This window comes from Salvelinus namaycush, chromosome 20 (assembly GCF_016432855.1).
Source record: "Salvelinus namaycush isolate Seneca chromosome 20, SaNama_1.0, whole genome shotgun sequence".
Classification (NCBI taxonomy): domain Eukaryota; kingdom Metazoa; phylum Chordata; class Actinopteri; order Salmoniformes; family Salmonidae; genus Salvelinus; species Salvelinus namaycush.
In genome coordinates this window covers 13,830,898-13,852,334 of record NC_052326.1, presented here as the reverse complement: position 1 = coordinate 13,852,334, position 21,437 = coordinate 13,830,898, and the positions used below count along the sequence as shown (strand labels likewise).

The following is a 21,437-nucleotide window of genomic DNA, read 5'->3' as shown; positions in this document are numbered from 1 at the left end:
AAAGTAACATAACAATCCCCTGAAAATAGAGTGGGTGAGACGTAGGGCTGGGAATGGCCAGGGACCTCACGATATGATATTATCACGATTCTTAGGTGCCGATACGATATGTATTGCGATTCGATACTGTGATTTTATTGCAAATCGATGTTCCAAATACATTGCTCACCATATGTCTGCTACAGAGGGACAAGAGAAAACACGTTTTGATCAGTCATGGAAATAAAAGTGCTGAAAATAAATACTGGACTTTTGCTGCAGGTACAGCCAACTAGCGCAAAAATAATATTGCGTTATGTAATTATCGATTCCCCCCCTCACTAGTGAGCAGAGGATGTTTAGAGGGATAATGATAGAGGACAATCTTTATTTCAAAAGTAGCATTTTCTTTATTTAAAAAGGCCAAAACTGTAACTTTGTTTCATATTTGTAATCACAGTCGTAGTTATTACCATTACACCCTAAATGAGGAATCTTATCTTTCCCTTTCAAGACAATTTGATGCACATCTACATACATGGGCTCTGATACGTTTTAGTTTGAAACGATTCGGTGTGAATCAGTTTGATTAGAGGAACGATCTGGCGCAATATGATTCCAGGCACTAACATTTGTTACATAAACACATTGATTTTCCATTCTAAATGAAAACCTGCTGCTGATGGAGCTCATGAGCTTGGCCTCTCTGAGCGCAATCTGTCTGAGCCAACAACAAAAGTGTGTGTGTAAATGATGTCTATGGCGTATGTAGGCACCTGAGCATAGCCATAAGGGAAACTGGGCATCTACCACCCCATTATCAGTTAGAGAAGGAGGACATATTCTTTTGAGCATGGTGAAGTTATTCATTAGACTTTGGATGGTGTATCAATACAACCAATCACTACAAAGATACAGGCGTCCATCCTAACTCGGTTGCCGGAGAGGAAGAAAACCGCTCAGGGATTTCACCATGAGGCCAATGGTGACTAAAAACAGTTAGAGTTTAATGGCTGTGATATGAGAAAACTGAGGATGGATAAACATTGTAGTTACTCCATAAAACTAACCTGATTTTTCACCTAGTCGGCTCGGGATTCGAACTAGCAACCTTCAGGTTACTGGCCCAACGCCCTAACCGCTAAGCTACCTGCCGCCGCTACCTGCCACACCCACATTGATAACACAATTTTACCTCCCTTTCCTCCCTCTCTTTTTCCACTTTTCCATGACACTGGCCAAGAACAAGCTTTTTGTTGCCTTTATTTACAGTTTGGTGGCTTATTAACCAGAGGAGTGGGGGTGGGTGTTGAGTTGGAGCATAGGAATGACAAAAGGAACAAAAGCCACAAGACATACAAAGGGAGGCCAACCTACCTTCCGAGGTTTCAACTTGTCCTGTAAATCGTACTGTCCGATGCCTTTATAGCTGACTCCCAGCCACCACGGTAGGCCCTGTTTGTCCTGTTGAGAAGGCAAGGCACACCACTCATTAAGAGCAGCTTCAGTGGTACAGTTTTAAACTAAGGGCCATTACTGTGGCAATTACCCCATTAGGCTAGCAGCACAAGGGAAGATCAAATACATTGAAGCAGCCCTAAAAATCAACAGCATGAGGGAGTCATTTTAACACCAGCGTTTGATGTGCTCAGACACCCTGCTTTAATGAGTGAGTTGGGAGGTGGCTGGGGCTCTGGGAGAGAGAGGGATCACTCAGTCATCAGTTAACTAAGCATGCGGCCGGAGCAAACACCCAGCTTAAGTCCCCAATCAGCCTCCAGAGGGAAAATGGCTGTATTTCTATGGGAAATAACTACTTCTTAATATAGTTGTCATAACACCAGTATCACGATACTCAGAGGTATCGTGGCAAGGAAACCAAACATGAAGCAGACTGAATTTGTTTGAGTAAAACAGCCATAATGTTGGAAACAAGCAGCCTTATGTTGTCATCAGAATCACATGTTTTTTTCCAAAGCTATAGCACACAATATTTTCCATACAGTAGGTTTCTTAAAGGACCAAAGAGTTTAGCCTGCTTTGTGTTTTCCTTTTTTCCATGGAAAATCAGGTATTGTAGTATCGCGATACTGGTATCGTGACAACTCTACTTCTTAATCTCAAACAATGTTAGTCAGATGGGAACGCAAAATGAACACAACAGTACAGATGTTGTATGCCTTCTACTGTTTGATACAGAGTGCAGCTCTTACCTTTACTGGATAATAATGGACTCCATATGTAGGGAGGGACTCAACTAAGGCCAAATACCTTCAAAACAGAGGGAGACACGTTAGCAGTAATTCAGGCAGTTACACTTCATCGATGTCTGTGAGCGGCCATTGCACAGAGGTTAGAATGGGCTTTAAGCCCCATTTAAGCCCCAGTCATTTAGCAGACTGTCATTTACAGTGGCAGAGCCATCGATTTCTGTACATGGCCTTGACAGAGAGAAGGACAGTCCACTGATCGACTCAAATCATACACCCCGGGTGTGGATGACCTCGCTAGGCTAATCTCTCCCACGTAAAACAAAGCAGACCACTGCCACACACTTCTGGCTGCCCACAGTAAGAGCTAGCTGTCCCCTAATTAAATGACACATTCTGGTAGCGCAACAGCAATCCCCTTTAAACAACAACAGCCAGGAGTAGCCTCTACAGAGGGGGCTGCGGAGGGAGCAGTGCTGATGAACGTGCTGGACTAGAGGTGCACAGCAGCTCATTTCCTCCATGCACTTGACCCAGATGAACATAAAAGGATAATTCAGTACGTTACTTACTGCACAATGGCTTGCCCTCTGCTGAGGCCCTTCAGGTTCTCGTGGCACTCGATCACTCGGTCTTCACTGTAACAGAGAAGTAATGATTAATCCATCACCGATTGTAACATCCCCAAACTGAGGGATGTGGTGAGACAGTCCTTCCCTGACACACATTCTGCCTGTTCATGCAGACAATTCTGGCTGGCCTACGGACCTGGCCAGCCAATGGATCTCATCTCTCTCAGCTTCCACACACATCCCATCTCATTCCCACTGCAATCATCCAGCATGGATTGATTCAGAGGGGTTGGGTTAAATGTGGAAGACACATTTTGGTTGAATGCATTCAGTTCTGCAACTGACTAAGTATCCCGTTTCCCTTTCCTTAACAGTATGGAGGGATTGCAGCGCATGCGCACTCTCACACACAACCCTGTAATTCCAATCTGCCCATTGATCCAACTCCAGCTGCTGTTCATCAGTGAGCGGAGCTGCAGCCTCAGATGACTGCTGAGGCAGAAGAAGACACGGCAGCATGCACTCAAGACACTGGCACAGAGACACGGGAGCTCTAAAACAGTGCCTGACCTGGCCTCCTGCCTCCCTCCCTCTCCAGCCTAGCTCCCATGAGGACATGAAGTCAGCACCTCCCTAGCTGTGCAGGGCGCACTTAGAGCAGAACCACTGGCCAGCCAGTCTAATTAACAGAGCACTAATGAACACAGCCCATCTGCGATAAACAGGCTGCTGGTACCAGGCAGAACTCTGGGTGCATATCCACCCTCATCTGCATGGGAAAATAATTGCTTTGTGCATCCAGGTGTTAGCTACAATTAAAAACCCTTTGATGGGAATGGGAATGTGGTGGGGGAGGGGTGGTATCGACAAGGCAGCGGTCTGGTATCTATGGGACTGTGTGTAATCCACTTGGATTAATTCCCCCTGTGCATTTGTGGTTAAAGTGCTTCTAATGTGGCACTGCTTACCAGTAAGCCAGGGAGGGGTGCTCTCTCAGAACTCTGGTGGGTAGAACTGGTAGCGTATTCAGGTCCGATCTGGAGCTTTCAACACTGGAAACACACGGATAGTACAAATGATTAACAGAGTTCGTTCACAAGAACATCATTGTAACAGTTGTTTTGACTTTAAAAAATGGGGCATTTAATCTTCAAAATGAAAAAAAATGCTCATCCAGATGCGGCACTCCTAGTGACCGGGGAATTTAATGCAGGCAAACTTAAATCCGTTTCAACTCATTTCTACCAGCATGTCACATGCAACCAGATGGAAAAAAATAAAAAATAAAAAAATAATTATTATTTTCTGAGCACTTTTTACTCCTTTTTTCCCCTCCCCAATTTCGTGATATCCTATTGGTAGTTCGTCTTGTTCCATCGCTGCAACTTCCGTACAGATTCGGGAGAGGCAAAGGTTGAGAGCCATGCATCCTCCGAAACACGACCCCACCAAGCCGCAGTGCTTCTTGTCAAAACTGCTCGCTTAACCCGGAAACCAGCCGCACCAATGTGTCAGAAGAAACACCATATAGCTGGCGACCGAAGTCAGCGTGCATGCGCTCGGTCGCCACAAGGAGTCGCTAGAGTGCGATGGGACAATGATACCACAGCCGGCCAAACCCTCCCCTAACCCGGACAAAGCTAATTGTGCGCTGCCTCATGAGTCTCCCAGTCGGGGCCGGCTGCGACACAGCTCGGGATCGAACCCGGATCTGTAGTGCCGCCTCTAGCACAGTGATGCAGTGCCTTAGACCGCTGCGCCACTCGGTTGAACCATTTGAAAAATCTGACCATAATTCTATCCTGCTGAAGTGCCAGTGACTCCCTCAATAAGGAAGTGGTCAGATGACGCAGATGCTACAGGATTGTTTTGCTAGCACAGACTGGAATATGTTCCCGGGATTCACCCAATGGCATTGAGTATACCAATTCAAATCACCGGCTTCATCAATAAGTGCATAGACGACATCGTCCCCACAGTGACCATATGTACATATCCCAACCAGAAGCCATGAATTACAGGCAACATCCACACCGAGCTAAAGGCTAGAGCTGCCGCTTTCAAGGAGCGGGACACTAATCCGGACGCTTATAAGAAATCTTGCTATGCCCTCAGATGAACCATCAAACAGGCAAAACGTCAATACAGGACTAAGATTGAATCCTACTACACTGGCTCTGAACCACTGTGTGACCACGCTCTCCGTAGCCGATGTGAGCAAGACCTTTAAACAAGGCCGCAGGGCCAGACTTCACTGACATTTTCAACCTCTCCTTGACCTGTAATACCTACGTTTCAGGCAGATCACCATAGTCCTTTGTAACCAAGAAAGCGAAGGTAACCTGCCTAAATGACTACCGCCCTGTCGGTAGCCATGAAGTGCTTTGAAAGGCTGGTCATGGCTCACATCAACATCCCAGAAACCCTAGACCCACTTTGCATACCGCCCTAACAGATCCACAGATTACGCAATCTCAAATCGCACTCCACACTGCACCTTCCCACCTGGACAAAAGGAACACCTGTGAGAATGCTGTTCATTGACTACAGCGCAGCGTTCAACACCATAATACCCACAAAGATCATCACTAAGCTTAAACACCTTCTGCAACTGGATCCTGGACTTCCTGACTGGCCACCCCCAGGTGTTAAGGGTTGGCAACAACACATCTGCCACGCTGATCCTCAACACAATGGCCCCTCAGGGGTGCGTGCTTAGTCCCCACCCGTACTCCCTGTTCACCAACGACTGCATGGCCAAGCAAGACTCCAACGCCATCATTAAATTTGCTGACGACACAATGGTGGTAGGCCTGATCACCGACAATGATGAGACAGCCTATAGGGAGGTCAGAGACCTGACAGTGTGCCAGGACAACAACCTCTCCCTCAACGTGAGCAAGACAAAAAGAGCTGATTGTGCACTACAGGAAAAGGAGGGCCGAACCCGATTCACATTGACAGGGCTGTAGTGGAGCGGGTCGAGAGTTAAGTTCCTTGGTGTCCACATCAACAAACTATCATGGTCCAAACACACCAAGAAAGTTGTGAAGAAGGCACAACAATGCATTTTCCCCCTCAGAAGACTAAAAAGATTTGGCATGGGTCTTCAGATCCTCAAAAAGTTCTACAGCTGCACCAGAGAGTATCCTGACCGGTTACATCCCCGCCTGGTATGGCAACTGCTTGGCATCCGACCGTAAGGTGCTACAGAGGGTAGTGCATACAGCCCAGTATATCACTGGGGCCAAGCCTCCTGCCATCAAGGACCTAGATATTAGGCGATGTCAGAAGAAGGTACAAAAAAAAAGTCAAAGACTCTAGTCACCCAAGTCATCGACTGTCCTCTATGCTACCGCACGGCAAGCGGTACCAGAGCGCCAAGTCTAGGTCCAAAAGGCTCCTTAACAGCTTCGACCCCCAAGCCATAAGACTGCTGAACAATTAATCTAATGGCCACCTGGACTAGTTGCATTGACACCCCCCTCCCCCCTTTGTTTTTACACAGCTTCTACTCTCGGTTATCTATGCATAGTCACTTTACCCCTACTTACATGTACAAATTACCTCAACTAACATGCACATTGACTAGGTACCGGTGCCAGTACCTCTTGTATATAGCCTCATTGTTATTAAGGGCTTGTAAGTAAGCATTTCACGGTAAGGTCAACACCTGTTGTATTCGACGCATGTGAAAAATGAAATTTTATTTGATTGTTTTAAGGTCAGGGGGCATTTTAAGGCTCCATAATAGCAACACTGCCAATTGGTCAAAATATATGTTATTATTACACTGTTTTTATACAAATGTCATTACTGGTATTACAATGTCTAATTACTAGCCTAGATCTCTCTATGATGACTATCTCGGAGTTCAATAAACCCCCATATCCAATAATGACACCAGAACACAGATCATACGAAATATGAATATTCAAGTATTGTATAGAGTTCGGTTGATGCGTTTGTGGTTTTACAGAACAGTTCAATTCCCAAGTCTTACAGCATGAAAGTGATAACTCATAACAAACGCAAAGGTGCAATGTCTGAACATTTTTCATATTTTTATCAGGCAGGCTATTAATGCTTCCCAACAGACTAGGCTTAATATCCACTTATGTCTTGCCAAAGTGCCTCAGTGGAAGCAGATAAGAGCCCTTTTAAGTTAACAGAGGGTCTACCTTAAAAGGTAATTCAAATAGTTACATCGTGTCAAGGCCCCTTTAATGTACAGTTGTAGCCAAATACACCATTGCACTTTTTGTCCCTCCCTATTTCTTCTGAAATAAGTTGAACTTTGTCACCACACCTTACATGGATTTTAAGTTTACAATTTTAATTCCTGGGTGCTTTTTAACATGTGTTTGGGGTTGTTGTCCTGCTGGAAGACCCAAAACCTTTAATGGAGAGACAGTTTTTGAACACTGGGTCGAACATTGGATTCCAACACCTGATAATCTGCTGATTACATGCAACCTTTATTTAACTAGGCAAGTCAGTTAAAGAACAAATTATTTTCAATGAAGGCCTACACCGGCCAAACCTGGACGACGCTGGGCCAATTGTGCTCCGCCCTATTGGACTCCCAATCACGGCCGGTTGTGATATATGATGCCTTGCGCACGTTCAAACCACCCTGGAATGGATCAAGAAGAAAATGTTGGAGTGGCCAGCGTAAAGTCTAGATCTGAATCACGTCCATAACCTATGGCGAGAGCTGAAAACAGCAGTTGGGGGAGGGCACCCCTCAAACATTGAAGAACTGGAGCAGTTTGCTGCTGAAGAGTGGGCCAAAATGCCTGTAGCAGCAAGCTCATTGATGGCTCCAAAAATAATTTGTAGGCAGTTACCGTGGCCCCAGGGTGCTAATAATTTTGTCCATGCCAAAAACACTATTGGTTTTGCTATGTTGAAAATTCAATAACAAGGTGGAGACCAAAAGTTGTTTTATTATTACATTTCGACTTATTTTACTAGAAATAGGGAATTATTTAAGAAAAGTGCAAGGGCGCTAATATCTTTGGCAGCAACTGTATGTGCTGGTACTTATGACTCACAAGTAGGGTTGCAAAATTCCAGGAACGTTCAATACATTCTCTAGTTTTCCAGAAATCCTGGGAGGATACCGGTTTTCCTGCTTATTCATATCAAATTCTAATTGTATTGGTAGAGTACACATTTTGCAGCTGTTATTGCGGGTGTAGCGAAATGCTTATATTCCTAGCTCCAACAGTGCAGTAATACCTAACAATACAAAACAATGCACCCAAACCCCTAAAATGTAAATAAAGGAAATAAGAAACATAAGAACAAGCAATGTCAGAGTCCAGAATCGAAATATATGATTGTGTGTATGTATAGACAGTATGGACAGTATATGAACAGAAAAGGTGTGTACGGGCAGTAGTTACAGTGCATTCGGAAAGTATTCAGACCCCTTGACTTTTTTCACATTGTTACGTTACAGCCTTTTTTTATTAATTTCACCTTTATTTAACCAGTTAGGCTTTGGGGATGACCAGTACAATATACCTGCTGGAGCGCGTGCTACGGGTGGGTGTTGCTATGGTGACCAGTGAGCTGAGATAAGGCGGGGCTTTACCTATCAAAGACTTATAGATGACCTGGAGCCAGTGGGTTTGGCGATGGATATGTAGTGAGGGCCAGCCAACGAGAGCATACAGGTTGCAGTGGTGGGTAGTATATGGGGCTTTGGTGATAAAACGGATGGCACTGTGATAGACTACATCCAGTTTGTAGAGTAGAATGTTGGGGGATATTTTGTAAATGACATCGCCGAAGTCAAGGATTGGTAGGATAGTCAGTTTTACGAGGGTATGTTTTAGAGGTCGACCGATTAAATCGGAATGGCCGATTAATTAGGGCCGAATTCAAGTTTTCATAACAATCGGTATTTTTGGACACCGATCATGGCCGATTACAATGCACTCCACGAGGAGACTGCGTGGCAGGCTGACTACCTGTTATGCGTTTGCAGCAAGGAGCCAAGGTAAGGTGCTAGCTAGCATTAAACGTATCTTATGAAAAACAATCAATCTTAACATAATCACTAGTTAACTACACATGGTTGATGATATTACTAGTTTATCTAGCTTGTCCTGCTTTGCATATAATCAATGCGGTGCCTGTTCATTTATCATTGAATCATAGCCTACTTCGCCAAACGGGTGATTTAACAAGCGCATTCGTGGAAAAAAAGCACTGTCATTGCACCAATGTGTACCTAACCATAAACATCAACCCCTTTCTTAAAATCAATACACAAGTATATATTTTTTAAACCTGCATATTTAGTTAATATTGCCTGCTAACGTGAATTTCTTTTAACTAGGGAAATTGTGTCACGTCTCTTGCGTTCTGTGTAACAGAGTCAGGGTATATGCAGCAGTTTGGGCCGCCTGGCTCGTTGCAAACTGTGTGAAGACTATTTCTTCCTAACATAGGCAGCCAACTTCGCTAAACAGGGGATGATTTAACAAAAGCGCATTTGCGAAAGCACAATCGTTGCATGAATGTACCTAACCATAAACATCAATGCCTTTAAAATCAATACACAGAAGTATATATTTTTTAAACCTGCATATTTAGTTAAAATAAATCCAGGTTAGCAGGCAATATTAAACTAGGGAAATCGTGTCACTTCTCTTGCGTTCATTGCATGCAGAGTCAGGGTATATGCAACAGTTTGGGCCGCCTGGCTCGTTGCGAACTAATTTGCGGAACTAAATACGGAACGGTTCCGTATTTCACTGAAAGAATAAACGTTTTGTTTTCGAAATGATAGTTTACGGATTTGACCATATTATTGACCTAAGGCTCGTATTTCTGTGTGTTATTATGTTATAATTAAGTCTATGATTTGATATTTCAGTATGACTGAGCGGTGGTAGGCAGCAGCAGGCTCATAAGTATTCATTCAAACAGCACTTTCGTGCGTTTACCAGCAGCTCTTCGCTGTGCTTCAAGCATTGAGCTGTTTATGACTTCAAGCCTATCAACTCCCGAGATTAGGCTGGTGTAACCGATGTGAAATGGCTAGCTAGTTAGCGGGGTGCGCGCTAATAGCGTTTCAATCGGTGACATCACTCGCTCTGAGAGCTTGAAGTAGTTGTTCCCCTTGCTCTGCAAGGGCCGCGGGTTTATTGGAGCGATGGGTAACAATGCATTGAGGGTGGCTATTGTCGATGTGTTCCTGGTTCGAGCCCAGGTAGGGGCGAGGAGAGGGACGGAAGCTATACTTTTACACCAGCAATACTAAAGTGCCTATAAGAAAATCCAATAGTCAAAGGTATATGAAATACAAATGGTAGAGAGAAATAGTCCTATAATTCCTATAATAACTACAACCTAAAACTTCCTACCTGGGAATATTGAATATGTTTCATTATTTATTTGAGGCTAAATTGATTTTATTGATGCATTATATTAAGTTAAAATAAAAGTGTTAATTCAGTATGGTTTTATTTGTCATTATTACAAATAAATAAATACATTTTTTAAAAAGTTTATTTTTTATATATTATTTTATTTAAAATCGGACGATTAATCGGTATCGGCTTTTTTTGGTCCTCCAATAATCAGTATCGGCATTGAAAAATCATAATCGGTCGACATCTAGTATATTTGGCGGCATGAGTGAAGGAGGCTTTGTTGCGAAATAGGAAGCCGATTCTAGATCTCATTTTGGATTGGAGATGCTTAATGTGAGTCTGGAAGGAGAGTATACAGTCTAACCAGACACCTAGGTATTTGTAGTTGTCCACATATTCTAGGTCAGAACCGTCCAGAGTAGTGATGCTAGTCGGGTGGGGCAGCAAATCGGTTGAAGAGCATGCACTTAGTTTTACTAGCATTTAAAAGCAGTTGGAGGCCACGGAAGTAGTGTTCTATGGCGTTGAAGCTCGTTTGGAGGTTTGTTATCACAGTGTCCAAAGAAGGGCCAGATGTATACAGAATGGTGTGGTCTGCGTAGAGGTGGATCAGAGAATCACCAGCAGCAAGAGCAACATCATTTATGTATACAGAGAAAAGAGTCTTATTCTAAAATGGATTAAGTTGTTCCCCCCCTCAATTTACACACAATAGCCCATAACAACACAGCAAAAATTTACACATTTTTGCTCATTTACTAAAAAAACGTAAATATGACATTTACATAAGTATTCAGACCCTTTACTCAGTACTTTTGTTGACGCACCTTTGGCACCGATTACAGCCTCGAGTCTTCTTGGGTATGACGCTACAAGCTTGACACACCTGTATTTGGGGAGTTTCTCCCATTCTTCTCTGCAGATCCTCTCAAGCTCTGTCAGGTTGGATGGGGAGTGTTGCTGCATAGCTATTTCTAGGTTTCTACAGAGATGTTAATTCGGGTTCAAGTCTGGGCTCTGGCTGGGCCACTCAAGGACATTCAGAGACTTGTCCCAAAGCCACTCCTGCGCTGTCTTGGCCGTGTGCTTAGGGTCGTTTTCCTGTTGGAAGGTGAACCTTCACCCCATTAGGTGTGCTCTGGAGCAGGCTTTCAACAAGGATCTCTGCACTTTGCTCCATTCATCTTTCCCTCGATCCTGACTAGTCTCCCAGTCCCTGCTGCTGAAAAACATCCACACAGCATGATTCTGCCACCACCATGCTTCACCAGACGTGACACTTGGAATTCAGGCCAAAGAGTCCCAGCTTGGTTTCAGACCAGATAATCTTGTTTCTCATGGTCTGAGAGTCTTTAGGTGCAATTTGGCAAACTCCAAGCGGGCTGTCATGTGCCTTTTACTGAGGAGTGGCGTTCGACTGGCCACTACCATAAAGGCCTGAGTGCTGCAGAGATGGTTGTCCTTCCGAAAGGTTCTCCCATCTCCACAGAGGAACTCTGGAGCTCTGTCATAGTGACCATCGGGATCTTGGTCACCTCCCTGTCCAAGGCCCTTCTCCCCCGATTGCTGAGTTTGGCCAGGTGGCCAGCTCCAAGAAGAGTCTTGGTGGTTCCAAACTTCTTCCATTTAAGAATGATGGAGGCCACTGTGTTCTTGGGGACCTTCAGTGCTGCAGAGATGTTTTGGCACCCTTCCCCAGATCTGTGCCTCGACATAATCCTGTCTCGGAGCTCTACGGACAATTCCTTAGACCTCATGGCTTGATTTTTGCTCTGACATACACTGTCAACTGTGGGACCTTATATAGACAGGCGTGTGCCTTTCCAAATCATGTCCAATCAGTTGAATTTACCACAGGTGGACTCCAATAGAGTTGTAGCAACATCTCAAGGACGACCAATGTTAACAGGATGCACCTGAGCTCAATTTCAAGTCTCATAGCAAAGGGTCTGAATACTTATGTAAATATTTGTGATTTTTTATAAAGTTGAAAATTCTCAACCTGTTTTCATTTTGTCATTATGGGGCATTGTGTTTAGAGTTGATGAGGACTTTGAGTAAGGCTGTAACATAAAATGTGGAGAAGGGGTCTGAATACTTTTCCAAATGCACTGTATATAGGATGAGCCTTGACTATAATACAGTATATACACATATGAAGTGGGTAAAACAGAATGTAAACATTCCCGACTGATTCCGGGAATCTTCCAACTGGGATTTTGGGAGAATCTGGGAATTTATTTTAAGTTCCCAGAATTTTGCAACCCTACTCATGAGTATGTGTTTGTTAATGCTACCACATATACATTGAACGTTCCTTGAGGTTGGTGTGTACAGTACAGGTGTTGACTTCAATAATCCATGATACCAGTGCAAAGAATGAGACACAGGTCTACAATACTTTGTCATTTTGAATACCATTTCCTCTCACTTTTGAGTACCGATTAGTATGTAGAAGTCTGGAAGTGATATAAAAACACAGCATTAGCATGCTATCTCTCTGCACTAACTGTGCTGCATGTCACTATCAAGGTCTGTGATAGTGAACACTCCAAAACACACGAGGGGGGAGCACTTGCTCTACAATTACTGATCGCCAAAGAGGGCTATGACTTGGCAGGCCAGAGCATTGGAGGCCAGAACAAAAGCCATTCACCAGTTCTGGCATGCAGTGTTAAAAAGGTACTGTACAACTCAGAGAGCTTTTCAAAAATATGACTTGGCCTCTGGGACAGGACTCAGACCGGCAGGTCTTTCATATCTTTATCATGTTCTAAACTACTAGGACAACTTATAATACTTATGTTTTGGGTCCTTTTTCATTGAACGTATTGGATGTGTAAGCTTTATTTAACTAGGCAAGTCAGTTTAGAACAAATTCTTATTTACAATGACAAATGTACTAACAAAACAAAACGCATGAGCTGAACTTACATTTTCAAATATCTCACTTGAGGTTTCTCCATCTTCAAAGTTAATGAAAAAAGCTAAACAATCACTAGCATGCAGAGGCCATAATGATCTAGTTATGGGAACCTGCTTACTCCACACAAAGGTGAAACACTACAGAGAGAGACTCACTTGAATAATTGCTCCCAAGCTAGCTGCTTCAAGGTTCACTGGTTTCTGCTGCTATGGCAGTTCACTGCTATGGAGTTTGATGGCATACATTTTATAGGGCGCTGGGCCTGGTGTTGTCGGGTGATCTACTCTGAAGCCACATCGCCTTGTCAGCAATCTGGAATTCATTACGATGTCTTATCTTCCTGCAGCGTGGGCTGGGGGCAACTCCTCCACCCAGCCAGCCAGCCAGCCAGCCAGCCAGCCAGCCAGCGTGTAGGCTAAACACTCATATGTCAGCTATTTCAGTGAGCTGAGAGTTGTTCATTGTAAAGGAAATCCAGGGAAAGAGACTGGTGTGAAAAGAGATGTGGTCCCCATTGCTGTGAAAGTCTCAGTAAAAGCAGGCTGAATCTTCACTTGAGTGAGTGAATTGACAGTGCCAGGCAGGGGTGCTGTAACTCAGGGGTGCTGTAACTCAGGGGTGCTGTAACTCAGGGGTGCTGTAACTCAGGGGTGCTGTAACTCAGGGGTGCTGTAACTCAGGGGTGCTGTAACTCAGGGGTGCTGTAACTCAGGGGTGCTGTAACTCAGGGGTGCTGTAACTCAGGGGTCCCAACCTTTCCCCCCCAGGGCCCCTTTTTCACATAGCCACTAGCTTGATTTTGTTTCATTTGAGGGACCTAGAAAAATTGTTATTTTGAAGTTCCTTTCCTGCAATCCTACATAGTTTGACAAGGCATATTTTAGATATTAATTATTTTTAAATTACGTAAGGAAAATAAAGTCTAGACCCGAATAACCCAAATGTTACTCCACTACCAAATATGTTATGATAATTTACATGAACCCTAAATTTACAGAAAGTGAATAGATCAATTGATAGCAACAGAGTCACACATTGTATAAGATTACTTCCCAAGCAAAGTCCAATTTATTTGACTTGTCGACTTTAGGTCGTAACTCTGCTTCTGACTGTCGTAGAGACCAACCAAATATATTTGCATGTGCACCAGCGTCGTGTCTTCCTAGGGTATTTTACCGCTTGTTTCAAGCTTAAAGCGTTACGGATATATGCATCATTTTAGATCTGTATAAACAATCGCAAATTGTAAAAAATAAAATGCATCAATACTGAACAAAAATATAAAACGCAACATGTTAAGTGTTGGTCCCATGTTTCATGAGCTGAAAAAAAAATAAGATCCCAGAAATGTACATCCCTGTTAGTGAGCATTTCTCCTTTGCCAAGATAATCCATCCACCTGACAGGTGTGGCATATCAAGAAGCTACTTAAACAGCATGGCCATTACACAGGTGCACCTTGTGCTGGGGACAATGAAAGGCCACTCTAAAATGTGCAGTTGTCTCACACAATGCCACAGATGTCTTGAGGGAGTGTGCAATTGGCATGCTGACTGCAGGAATGTCCACCAGAGCTGTTGCCAGACAATTGCTAAATGACTTAAATGTAAATTGAATGTTCATTTCTCTATCATTAGTTGCCGCCAACATTGTTTTACAGAATTTGGCAGTATGTCCAACCGGCTTCACAACCGCAGACCACATGTATGGTGTTGCGTGGGCAAGCGGTTTGCTGATGTCAACGTTGTGAGCAGAGTGCCCCATGGTGGCGGTGGGGTTATGTTATGGGCAGGCATAAGCTACAGACAATGAACCCAATTGCATTTTAATCGATGGCAATTTGAATGCACAAAAATACTGTGACGAGATCCTGAGGTCCAGGTATCTGTAACCAACAGATGGATATCTGTATTCCCAGTCATGAGAAATCCATAGATTAGGTCCTAATGAATTTATTTAAATTTACAGATTTCCTCATTAACTGTAACTCAGTAAAATTGTTGCATGTTGCGTTTACATTTGTGTTCAGTGTGTGTATATATATATTTTTTTTCTTCAAATCAAATCAAGGAAGAACCCCACAAAATGTTGGCGCCCCACTAGGTTGGAAACCCCTGCTGTAACCTATAGACCTAATGTATTATACTAACAACATCTGACTGGGGGGGGGGCTTTGACCACGAGAGATGACATCATAATGGTTAGTCCCTCTGACACCTGGCAGTTTACAGTGGGCCAGTGGGGTCTGCACTCTTAAGACTCATCCCTCTTAGAACAGGCTGTAAATTGGAAAGGGGGGTCTCCCTAACTCCTCCACATCTAATCTCAGAGCTGCAGGGCCCTTTGCAATGCCTGTCTTAAGCAGCATATGTTATATGAGGGGATTTGCCAACCTTCCTCCTCCAAAAAGGTACAAATGAAAACCATCAGAGAGAAAGGTTAATACATATTTGAAGAACAACTCGGCAGAGAGTAGGCTGGGCTATATAGTTGGACAGGCTGCCATCCACACTGATTTTACAGACTTTGTTGACAGGGTCTGTTTCATTGTGCTTTCAGTCAGGACAAAGTGCAGCACATCCCCACGCCCTCACAGGCTGAAACATTAACTCACGTAGCTGCCTGACACCTCAGGGCTAAAAAACATATGTAAATCACCCCTAACATACTGCAATACAAAGCTGTGAAGGGCTTCACTGGCCGGTCTGAATAGAATACAATCACCATCAACTCTGAAGCTTGCTGAGAGGTGGGCTTGAAAAAAAAAAAAAAGAAGGTCCTAGAGTTTTTGAGAGTACAAAGATGGGACTTTGACGTAGAAACAAACTGCATTTTCAGCATTAAATATCACTGTGTGCATTCACACCATACAATTCCTTACAGAGCAGAACACAAAGCCTTGTGTTCAGATAATGGCCAGGGGCCTCTAGGGGACCCAAGCTGGGGAAAACACCCCACAGGTTCAGCAATATAACCAGCTCGTCCACTCTGACAGACAGGACAATATTTACATTTTACCTCAGGCCTCTCCAACTGACGACTAAAATAACAAACCTTATCACTAGGTCAAGCCTTAAAGTGCTTAATCCTGCCACAAAAACATATTAGTCCTAGTTCCCAAATAACATTCTGAGGGAGAAGACGAATGATTGTTATTTTGTGCAGGCAACAATAATCTTACCCAAGACATACTTACACTGAACTAGATGCGGGGAAAGGAAATGCAATAGCCAGGACACAAACTCAACAGAAAGCAATTGAGGTCAGGTTTTCCAGAGTAGAGCCTATACCATTTGGCTACTGAGCAATGGAGATTGAAAACAATAAAACACGTCCCATTTAACACGCAATCAGAACTGAGCAGGACAACTGCATCTAGAAGCATCACTGTGTATGTTCTACAGATGCTTTCATCAACACGGAATATATAAAACAGAGTTGCATGTAAAGCAAATTCCAGCTCAACACCAAAAGAACAACATCAAGGAAATCATCAACTACTAAGATAAAACCCAAAATCTGAACCAACGTAATTAACCATTAAATGAGCCAGCGAACTTCCCTGCCAGGGTTGTCTACTGAGCTTTGACTCAACACCACAGGCCTCAAACATGTGGTACAAACTACATAGAAGCATTGATTATGTGGTAAATAACAAATGTGTAGATTGCTTACTGTAATACGACTGTAGACTGCTTAATTAAGAAACTTGAAGCTTACACAAAAGCGTGTTGGAAATGTGACTGGGTGAATAGCCTGTGTAAGGTTAAGCAATTTTGTTACAATTGTCTTTAACAAAAGAGGCATGCAGATCATAATTTCACACAATTGACTGTATTCTAATAATATTATTTATTTATCGATTTTGGTTTACATGAGTGAATCCTTACTTTGTGTAGTCTCCTTTGGCCTCCTGGGAAAAAAATAGCACCCTTATTAGTGAGAATGATGATACAACAAGTAGCCTACTAGCCTGGAGGATTTCACCAGCAATAGGCCTATGTCATTGCAAGTCTTGAATGTTCATTGGGACAACGCGAACACTTTTTAATCTCACTCAGTGTTGAATAGCATTACAGCAAAACATATAATTGCACACTAAAGAACTACAATCATTGTAGTAAACGATTTCAATATTAAAGTGAAAACGTAACTACTACACATCTCTCAAAATAAAGTCCCGAAACCCTAACCCTTTTTGTAACAGCGTGCATGCAGTGTAGATTCAGTTTAGATTCAAATCGCTGATGAATGACAACCACAAATTTCTAAAAAGTAATTTACCTGCAAGGCGTAAGCAGCTAATTTGAAAACGTTTTCACTCTCCACTTCGATGATCTCCTGTCGTGAAAAAAAAAGGAAATGGCAAAATTATAGGGTGGAAAAACAAGTGTACCGCATTCGAACAGTAGCACTTGACTTGAGGCAAATCTCATTACCACCCGTACCTCCGCTCCACAGTTACCGACTGAACCATTGTCACTGAAAAGTGGGTGTGCGTGTTTAAAATTGAGTCGGAATATTAGAAGAGTTTTTCATATTCTTCATCCACGCTCGAAACGAATTATTGTTATGTTTATAATAACATAGAACGAACGTGCATACAATAGTTACAAAAAGCCAGTATAATCGCAGTTATATATAATTTCAACACCCTTATAATCAAAATGGTACATTCTGAGAGCAGGTTCACGTTCCTCCAGTGTCCTGGGGAAAAAAAGTTACTCCTGGCAACGCTGGGTCACTATCCACAAAATACACGTATCCCATAACGTATTTATAGTGTGTATGATATCAAATGGATTTATTTTAAGTTCAATACAGGGTTATGAATTGGCGGTGTGCGTGAAATTTTTAGGTCAGTCGATGGAGGACAGGGCGGTGCTGTTGTTAGCTTGCTAGTAACGTTATCCTCTAAAGTAGAAAGGCAGACTTGCGGCTCAAGATGTAAGACCATCTCCGTGGCGTGGAGATGATCAAGGGCGCGTAAATACATGGGTAGCCTCCCAGATAGCAAAACATGTACCCCCTATCACATCTGAACTATTGGGAATGGGATCCATCGTTTCCTCTTAAGTAATTCAACAACTGTAGGTGATAAACAAATGCAAATGGCTGTTGGCTACTCAGACATACTGATGTAATATATATATATACACATACACACACTGAACAAAAATATAAATGCAACATGTAAAGTGTCCCATGTTTCATGAGCTGAAATAAAAGATCCCAGCAATGTTCCATATGCACAAAAAGCTAATTTCTCTCAAATGCACAAATTTGTTTACATCCATGTTAATGAGCATTTCTCTTTTGCCAAGATAATCCATCCACCTGACAGGTGTGGCATATCAATTGGCTGATTAAACAGCAGGATCATTACACAAGTGCACCTTGTGTAACAATAAAAGGCCGCTCTAAAATGTGCAGTTTTGTCACACAACACGATGCTGCAGATGTCTCAGGTTGAGGGAGCGTGCAATTGGCATGCTGGCTGCAGGAATGTTTAGCTGTTGCCAAATAATTGAATGTTAATTTCTCTACCATCAGCCGCCTCCAACATCTTTTTAGAGAATTTGTCAGTACGTCCAACCGGGCTCACAACCGCAGACCACCCCAGCCCAGGAACTCCACATATGGCTTCTTAACCTTCGGGATCGTCTGAGACCAGCCACCCGGACAGCTGATGAAACTGAGGTGTATTTCTGTCTGTAATAAAGCCCTTTTGTGGGGAAGAACTCATTCTGATTGGCTGGGCCTGGCTCCCCAGTGGGCAGGCCTGGCTCCCGAGTGTGTGTGCCTATGCCCTCCCAGGCCATCCCAAGGCTGCACCCCTGCCCAGTCATGTGAAATCCATAGATTAGGGCTTAATGAATTTATTTCAATTTACTGATTTCCTTACATGAAATGTAACTCAGTGAAATTGTTGCGTTTACATTTTCGTTCAGTATAATTCTGTTAAGTTTCAAGTTTTATTTGTCGTATGTACGGGTATACATCGTCCAACGAAATGCTTACCTTCTTGACAATGCAACAACAATAAGAAAACAAAAGATACGAATACGAACATGAAGTAAATGGCAGTAGAATTGACTAATACATTTTAGCATATGTATAATACAGGAGGAGGAAATAATGCAATAGACAGTACGAGTGCTATTGATGATCCTTATTCAATGCATCTGCCAAAATCAAATTGCAATAAAAAAAGCAATTGATGGTCAAAGGTCAGCTTTCCAATGTCAGACTAATAAGGGAAGTCAACAGTGGGTGCAGCACTCAACCCTTTACAATCACTGCTAGATAACACTACTTTATTTTACAATTCTCACATGTGTGTGTGACCATGTAATATGTGATGTATGTGTACATTATGAAATGTTAGACCTGTTCCTCCAGCTGCATTATTCAACATGTATGGTAGCCTAGATGATTTCCTCCTCTTGGTTATCTAATAGTTTTACAGCAACACAGCTCAGAAATTGATTTCTGCTAGTCTGGCTGAGCTGTGTGTGGCATGGGAAATATGCACAGGCCTCAGAGAGAAGAGGCAGTGAATCAGGATATTGTTCTTTTTCATGTTGGTACAGTGCAGTGTTTCCAAAAGAAAGCCCTAAGTCAAATGATATTTTGAAGGATTAGGGAACTATTTGGTACTCTTGGAGAAAGCCTGAAAGCCATCATTGTGTTGAAGAATTTTGCATTAGAGTAGCCTACATAAAACAAAAGCAGGAAAGTCTCTGTGAAGTCAGCAGTCAAGTGACTTTAACCCACATTAGAAAATAACTCTGTAGAAGAATTACTATAAAGACTGTTTTTGAAAGAGCTTAAAATAATTGATAGTAATGAGAGTGGAGAGTGTCCAGTCAAACAGCTAGTCCTTACTGTCTTCTGTAAATGATGTGTAGACATAAGAATTCTCTGGCCACCTACTGTGTTTCTGGCCCACATGCTTGTTGTTTTAAGATATTGACGTCTAGAGCCAACTTTCAGTTCCAGCAGCCACTCATCCTATCAACTAGGATTCCACAACAGGAACCTTTGGCTTGTAATTACATTTGTGGGATTATATTTTCACTCCTCAAATGATCACAGGTCAAACAATTGGTTTATGTCTGAGCATGCAGTGGAACAGGGTAAGCACAATATGTGCATTGGCATGGAAATTGAAGGACAGGCTATGGAGGGCTGACTCGTGGTAAGCTCAATAAAATCATATTGAGTAAGAAATGTAAGAAAAGTAGTTACATCCACTTACATTAAAGACTGACGATTTGGCATTTAGGAAAAACAGCTCTACTGTTGTATTCTCTTTCAAGAATGTTATCTTCTCAATATAAAACCTGCAAAACACAAATAGACATGATGTAATTAAATGGAGTACTTGAATTAGGTGTAAGGTAATGCTCCTGGTTGCCTACCCCAATTTCAGAAGTCGTTCATATTTCAGAATATTACATTAGCACCATCTACTGGACATGACTAGCTACATGTGGTCAGGGTTACAAGTACCTCCTATCAACACTGGGGGAATGAACAATGTAGTTAGCTCTTTGAGCCTAAGCAACATTTATAGAGACCTACTTTTTTCCCCTCGATGGATTTTCAAATAAACCTAATAGCCTAGTTTGCAAAGAGGAAGGGTAAGTCAATGGATTTAAGAACATGTAAGACACACTGTCAAAGCCTCAGCCTGATGGTATATGTGGTACACTATAAGGTAGCTGGCTGGTACAGTATGGGGGTCCATACTGTAGGCTACCAGCTGAGAGAGAGAGAAAGCAAGAGAGAGAGAGATCCCTCACCTGACCAGGAATTTGAGCTCCATTGGACCAGTCTTTTTAGTGAAGTCATGATCCAGAACCCTGCGATCCAGCTGGAGCCAGTTACTCTGACCACTTGGGAAGGATACAAGCAGATTTAAAGGGTTATAGGCAGAATACATTATCATCACCACGACTACTCTGTTCAAACTCATGTTACTTACAACAGATGCTATCTATTTAATAGTGCTGTCAACTGCTAGACTAATACAAAGTTCTCTCTTAAGTTGCATCATTTCAACTTGTGTCATGGAGATGCAATCAGCAGCATGGAAAAAGAGCTAGACTGGTTTGCACCCATGTACAGTATTTTATATCTGACACCAACATATTGGACATATGTCAGTGAACTAGAATGTAGCTAGGAATTGTACATACGTGTCATCGATGAAGAATAGTCCAAAATACTCCTTCTCCTTCAGGTTAAAGTGTGAGGACACCAAATCTAACAGATCCCGGGACAAGAGCTTTGGCTAGGAAAATGAAACCAGGTAAAGTACAAATGAACACAAATGCATGAAGTATCCACACTA

General features: G+C 42.7%; 1 protein-coding gene across 1 annotated transcript in view; it reads right to left on the bottom strand.

The window, feature by feature from the left end:
• Window positions 1-21,234, bottom strand: part of LOC120065594 (FERM domain-containing protein 4B-like) — a 34,028-nt gene extending 12,794 nt beyond the window's left edge. The window contains exons 1-9 of the mRNA XM_039016658.1: window positions 21,227-21,234; window positions 20,887-20,979; window positions 20,340-20,424; window positions 17,363-17,419; window positions 16,969-16,991; window positions 3,730-3,813; window positions 2,762-2,827; window positions 2,193-2,250; window positions 1,357-1,443 (exon numbers count right to left, since the gene is read on the bottom strand). Coding sequence (XP_038872586.1) covers window positions 1,357-1,443; window positions 2,193-2,250; window positions 2,762-2,827; window positions 3,730-3,813; window positions 16,969-16,991; window positions 17,363-17,419; window positions 20,340-20,424; window positions 20,887-20,979; window positions 21,227-21,234 — 561 coding nt within the window. The remainder of the gene's footprint in view (window positions 1-1,356; window positions 1,444-2,192; window positions 2,251-2,761; window positions 2,828-3,729; window positions 3,814-16,968; window positions 16,992-17,362; window positions 17,420-20,339; window positions 20,425-20,886; window positions 20,980-21,226) is intronic.
• Window positions 21,235-21,437: the final 203 nt, after the last annotated feature.